The sequence below is a fragment of the Olea europaea genome, chromosome 13, assembly GCF_002742605.1.
Source record: "Olea europaea var. sylvestris chromosome 13, O_europaea_v1, whole genome shotgun sequence".
In the NCBI taxonomy this organism is placed as follows: Eukaryota; Viridiplantae; Streptophyta; class Magnoliopsida; order Lamiales; family Oleaceae; genus Olea; species Olea europaea.
The window spans coordinates 7,404,374-7,410,891 of record NC_036249.1 but is presented as its reverse complement, the minus strand read 5'-3'; the positions used below and the strand labels follow the sequence as shown (position 1 = coordinate 7,410,891).

General features: G+C 33.7%; 1 protein-coding gene across 1 annotated transcript; it reads right to left on the bottom strand.

The window, feature by feature from the left end:
- Nucleotides 1–3,758: 3,758 nt before the first annotated feature.
- LOC111408387 (protein FAR1-RELATED SEQUENCE 1-like) lies at nucleotides 3,759–6,023 on the bottom strand. Its single transcript, XM_023038152.1, has 6 exons — nucleotides 5,724–6,023; nucleotides 4,846–5,613; nucleotides 4,605–4,739; nucleotides 4,098–4,153; nucleotides 3,924–3,993; nucleotides 3,759–3,824 (listed from the first exon to the last, which is right to left on the bottom strand). The coding sequence occupies exons 1-6, from the start codon at nucleotides 6,021–6,023 to the stop codon at nucleotides 3,759–3,761; spliced, it is 1,395 nt and encodes a 464-aa protein (XP_022893920.1).
- Between the last annotated feature and the right edge of the window lie 495 nt (nucleotides 6,024–6,518).

The following is a 6,518-nucleotide window of genomic DNA, read 5'->3' as shown; positions in this document are numbered from 1 at the left end:
TTTTTTTACAAATGTTTAAATATGTATTTAAATTATATATATATGTTATTTAATATTTAATTATTTCTTTAATTATTTTACTATCACTTATTTTGATATTTTAATTGCTTATTTTAAATTTTTTTTCTAACAGTTAATTTACTTATTTATTTTTAATGAAGTTTTAAAACTTATTTTAATTATTTACAAATGTTTAATTATGTATTTAAATTCTTTATATATATCTTATTTAATATTTCATTTTTTAAAATTAATTTAATAACACTTATTTTTAAATGCTTATTTTAATATTTTAATTATTTTTCTAACACTTAATTTAGTTTTTTAATTTTAATGAATGTTTAAATACTAATTTTAATTCTTTAAGCATAATGCTTATTTCATATTTACAAATTTATTTTAATTGCTTTTCAAAAAATTAATTTTTTTGCTAATTTACTTTTCAAATTTAATTGCTTATTTTTATTATTTTACAAATGTTTAAATATTTTTTTAAATTCTTTAGATATATTAATTATTTAATATTATATTATTTCTTTTAATTTTTTTACTATTACTTAATATAAAATAATTAATTAATCTAAATTAGCAACTAATAAATATTTCGATAAATAATATAACATTTACATCTTATATTTACTAATAATTTTAAATACATAATAAACATTCAAATTAAGCAATTCAAATAAATAATTACATAAGAGAACACAATATAAGCCATTAATAATTATTTAATTAACTTCAATAATTACCGAAAAAAAAAGGAAAAAAAAAAACCCAAGGCTTAACCGACGGCCCAGCTTTCCAGTTGATTGGGCGCCCAGTCAACTGGGTAGGTGCCCAGTTAACTGGGCACCCAGTCAATTGGGTTGCCCAGTTGACTGGGACAGGGCGCCCAGACGGCGTGCCCAGTCGCTCAGCCTTGCCATCCAGACTATTTTCGGCCGAGGAGATCGTCGGAAAATTCCATTTTCGGCGATCTCCACTCCTTCCCAAGCAATAACAACCCAAAATTCCACATTTACACAAGGATTTCTCAACAAATATGTATAAAATCATACTTTTTTCCAAAAATAAAAATAAAAATATGGTTTTTTTTTTTGTATAAATTTCTTACCTTCTTCAGAGGGAAATGGCCAAGTGGGTCTCCTGTTTTTCCTTATTTGTCGGTGACTGGGTTGACTGTGCTACAGTATTTTCCCGTCTCGGCTTCGGCTTCGGCTTCTTCTTCAAGTGAGGGTAAAATTGGGTTTGTCTTCATTTTTTTTTGTTTTCACTGTTTTTAATAATTTTGCCTTTTTTTTTTCATTGGTCAAAGGCCATTTTGGAAAACTGGCCGTGTACAGCCACGGTTCCAGGGGGAGTTTCATTCCTATTTTTTCGAAAATACTTTTTTTTTTAATTTTCTTTTGAATCGCATATTCTTCATTAAATCCTCGTTTGATAGCAATTTTTATCCAAAAAATCAATTTTTTGACCATTATTTTACTATTCCAACCTTTTTTGACTTCTTCATTCACAAGTAGAATCTATTTTCTCTCTATAATGGTCAAAAAATCAATTCTCATAATCATTATCGAACAAGTTCTAAAATAATATTACATACAAATAAAAAAAATTCATTCTTTTTAACCATGCATTTTCACTCAATTTACTATTTCAAAAGGATAATGCTGAGCATACATTGGGTATCACATAACAATGTCCATAATGGTGAGCTGGCAGATTTTGAATCCAATTTCTCGTGACTTTGAGATACTGTTGTATATTTCCAAAACTGCCCTTCATCAATTACAAAAACAACCCCTTCACATATTATACAGGTTCTGCCGGGTTTCATTTGAAACGCTCAAGAGACGAAGTGGATCGGACTCCTCCAACAAATCAAATCTGTACTTCACCACAAATCTGACTACCTGGGGGGAAAATGCGAAGTGGAGTACTAACATTTTCGTGAGAGGCGAGCGATTCATGTGTAGAACATTTTTGTGAAGGTAACGAGTGGAACCCAGATCTGAAGCTCAGCTTTCTGTCATCTAAATCTTCGACGTCGAGCTCAGCTTGACTAAAAAAAATGTGAAGTGGAGTACGACATTTTCGTTTGGGGCGAGCGATTCATGTGGAGAACATTTTTGTGAAGGAAACGACCGGAATCCAGACCTCAAGCTCAGCTTTCTGTCATCTAAATCTTCGACGTCGAGCTTAGGGTAAGGGTTTGATTTTAGAGGAAGTTGAAGCTCAGTTTTCTTTCAACGAACATATTCTGTCGCGGACAGAAAATTAATTTTTTTCCCCTTCTTTGCTCGATTTTGAAAGGAACTCAATAGGTAAATTGCTTTGAATATATAGTATATTCAGCTCAAACAGAACAACCTTTCAGCGAGTACAACAAATCTTGTAACTGCTGTGTTGGGTTAAATTTGTGTAGGACAGGTAACCAACTAATATTGAGGGTTTTTTTCTTTGGTTTATCAGCAGACTTGTGTGAACTAGAATTTGAGAAATTTTCGGAATTGGGAGTGTATTACAGTGTGTGTATCTTGAATACTGGATTGCAATGTTGTTTTACAATGTGTATTTTGAATTGGGAGCATTACAATGTGCATATTTTACATTTCGAATTTCACAGTGTGTATTTTGAATTGGGAGCATTACAATGTGCGTATTTTACATTTCGAATTTTACAGTGTGTATTTTGAATTGTGACTATGAAGTTATCGTTGCTGCAGTTGTGTTGATAAATGGCAGGAAAGAACACGGGTATTTATCACAGCTGTAGACAGAGTGGACATCGGTTGCCTGAATGTCCAGATAAACAACGATGCCCAAATTGTGTTGAAGGAATTGTGAAGCTAATGGAGGTGGAGAAGAATACAAAAAACATAGGCCGATTATTCATGTCTTGTACTGAAGATTGTGGATATTTTGATTGGAAGCCGAAAGCCGTAGAAATGGAAGGTCAATCGAGTGGCAATTGCGGTGACAATCAAGCTATAGCGCCTGTTCAAGACTTATCGCATATGTTCAAAAGTTTGGCAAAATTGAAGATCGAGGAAGATGATGTTGAGATTTCATTCAACATAACTGTGCAAAAGGGAAAAGGGAAATCGGAAGATAAAGGGAAAGGGAAAGGAAAAGCGAATAGAATAGCTAGGTCGTTTATGGTTAAAAAACTTGTGTAATCCGATCATGTTATATTATGTTTCAATTATGTAATGTAAACTGAACTTGAATACAGCCAGTCTTTATTTGAGAATATTGATATGCTTTCTTCCTGTTTCCCAGCATCAACTGCATTGCATCATACTTGATCACAGTCAAACATATATACATAATTTCTACACATAACTTTGATTAAAATCAATATATATTGATGATTCAGATGATATTATCAACAAGATATCAATGTTAATCATTTGCACACACTTGACACGATCATCACGACGACGCTTCATTGTTGTAACTTACAAGATTTTATTTTTTCAACATTTTTTTATGTTTTAGAGATATTGACAATTAAGAAAAATAACTTATTTTTCCTTCTTTCCTTATAATGCTACTGACTTATAAATTATTTTTGTTTTGTTTGCCACATAATTTTCAGTTAGTATAAATTTTATATTTTGTTTATTTATTTGGTGTTGAATTTTCTTTGGTACACTAAATTTGTTAAACTAATCATGCAACTCACATAACTGATGATACAAAGGGGTTTCCAAACATATTAACTTAAGATTTACATTGGTCGTTAGGACAATTTATGAATGACCAAAACTGGACATAAATATTGCCAAAGTGAGATCAGCTTTGCAACCAAATGAGACCTGTGCAAATGAATAAAATTAAGATCACTTAAAATAAAGTATTGCACGATTGAAACAAAACAAAACGTTATCAATTTTCCAAATGTCATTTCATTTGACTTTATGATGGCATGAGTATGGAAATGATTCTGAATCTGTTGATAAAAGTTTCACCCAATTAATACCGTTACTCAGGCATATGAAAGAGAATTATCATCTTACCAGATAACGTGTTTACCAATTAATTTAGCATTTTACTAAGATACCACAAGCTTACAAGCATCATTGTCTTACCTATTGCTTTCATTCTGAGATTCCAAAATATTCCCGGCAAAGAACTTGATGAAGAGCTGCACATGAATCATAGACCAATACTTATGACTTGAAAAAAACTAAAATGATGGTAGTAAACACGTTGTTTGCCTTTTCCAGAATATATAAAATGATAAAGGTAGTTCAATAAAATAAATAGAGAAGATGATATTATCAATATCATTGCATATTGATAGATAGCATCAACAACTCCGTCTTCATCATTGTTAATAACCATGTAAATATACACCATCATAACCACCATAATACAAAAAAGTTGCAGGACTACTCTAAATACAACAAATACGTACAAAAGTCCCACACGGCTGCTTCAAGTACAAAAAATACAGACTTCCCAAGGATGGTATGAATACAAAAAATTCATCTACTTCCATCCCAAAATGCAAAAAATAATGTTTGCTGTTGTAACTACCAGATTGCCAAAAAAAAAAAAAAACAGCAATTTCCCACCATTTACAAACTTCATACTAGTTCAACGCTATCTTGTGTCCCAACAGTTTGCGGTGCCTGAGAAGATGATATGTTACAAACTTCCAAGTCTTCAACATCTACGGTCTTTGCGATGTTGACTTCTAACCTATTATAGGTTCTCGAAACTGTGGACTTTATAAAATGAGGAAATTCATAAGAAAATTATCAAAAGTGTCAAATGCATATTGAATAAAAAAAATGAAAGAAAACATCGACTATGATTAGCAAATGCAGGCACCTTTTTACAACCCTTCGATTTCTTTGAACTCCCTTCCAAGAAACTTTTTTTGCGAAGTTTTTTCGGCGCACCTTTACTTTTTGTACAGTTTGGGTCCAAAATGTTTGGACCGTTCACATTGCTTAGTTCATTCCCATGTACCCCGATGATATTACATTTCGACTTAGCCAATTCGCTTGTTTGGAATTCAATCCACCCCAACAAATGTTTGGACTGTTCTTCATTTTTCGCAACCATGTCTGCCATCTTGGTAAAAGCCACACACAATTGCTCATATCTCAACTGATCTGCAGTACTAACCAAACCATCATACATGGTCGTGACCCATACGTATGGTCTACAAACATCCCGCCTCCATCTCCTCAAAACATACCTCTCAGGGAGCGTGGAGACATCATTCCGAATTAAAACTGAGATTGCATGCTTGCAAATAATACCGCGAAACTCAAACAAATGACAACAGTTATCCCCACGATAACAAACTGTAAAAGTTTTTTTCTTCTTTCCTTCTTCAACAATGATATCCTCATGGACCTCGTACTTTGTCACTCCGTTAAATTCTTCCGCGGATAGTACATCACAATAAACCTTTCCTGTAACTTCTTGTTGAAACTCCCTAAATTTTGTTATTATGTACACTCCTTGGAATTGTTTCTCCATATCGTACTTCATAGCACACGGAACCATTTGTGAGAACGATCTAAAATCGGCTACAAATTCCTTCTCAACTTTGCTCTTCAACGCCCGCTCGTATTGCTCCACAAACAGCTTTAACGACGTTTTTGAATGTACATAACGTCGAAAAAAGCATTCATGCTCTCACTCCGTTGGGTGGTCGACAGGCCTGCCCAGAATGTGCTTCTCAAATGGCATGGCACCCAACAACTTCTTTCTTTGTAGATGCCTGTCGACCAAACATAATCTTGCAATTCGAAATGTTCAACCATGTTCATCCAACCCTCCTTAAAATCCTTACAACTTAGTGTATCATACACTAACTCATGTATAGCATGAAGTATTGACCCTTTTTCACCATGGTAGCTGAACTTCTCAGGCAATTTCTTCAGAATATGCCACAAGCACCATCTATGCCTAGTATTAGGGAAAACTATTTCAATGGCATTTTGCATAGCTCGATCTTGATCTGTAATAATCCCACCGGGAGCTTTACCATACATAAATTCAAGCCATGTTCTAAATAGTCAAACAAATGTATTTGTATCTTCGTTTGAGACCAAAGCACATCTGAATAGAGTTGACTGCCCATGGTGGTTCACCCCTACGAAAGGAGCAAACGGCATATTGTACTTGTTCGTAAGGTAAGTCGTATCAAAAGTAACGGCATCTCCAAATTCCTTATAAGCTTCTCTACATCGATTATCTGCCCAAAACACATTTCTCAACCGACACTCTTCATCCAAGTCCATACTGAAATAAAAACCTGGACTACATGCTTGCATTTTCGAGAAGTACGCCTGTATTGCAGCAGCGTCCCCTTCCCCAAGTCTTAAGCGGCGCACTTTCTCAATGAAATTCCTACAATCTCTCTCAACACATGTCATATGCTCAAACCCACCTACCTCTACAATAGCTGAGCTGTAGCTTTTATGCACAGGTATTCCTGCTGTATCATTCACCTCAAGGCGTCTTTTAATGCGTTTACTGACTGTTCA

What these genes read in the sequence shown, in the direction of transcription:
- LOC111408387 (XM_023038152.1), bottom strand. Translation starts at nt 6,023, where the DNA reads ATGTATGGTAAAGCTCCCGGTGGGATTATTACAGATCAAGATCGAGCT. An exon ending in ACAAAGAAAGAAGTTGTTGG is followed by an intron (nt 5,614 to 5,723) that starts GTGCCATGCCAT and finishes ACGTCGTTAAAG; the next exon opens with CTGTTTGTGGAGCAATACGA. An exon ending in AATCGAAGGGTTGTAAAAAG is followed by an intron (nt 4,740 to 4,845) that starts GTGCCTGCATTT and finishes CATTTTATAAAG; the next exon opens with TCCACAGTTTCGAGAACCTA.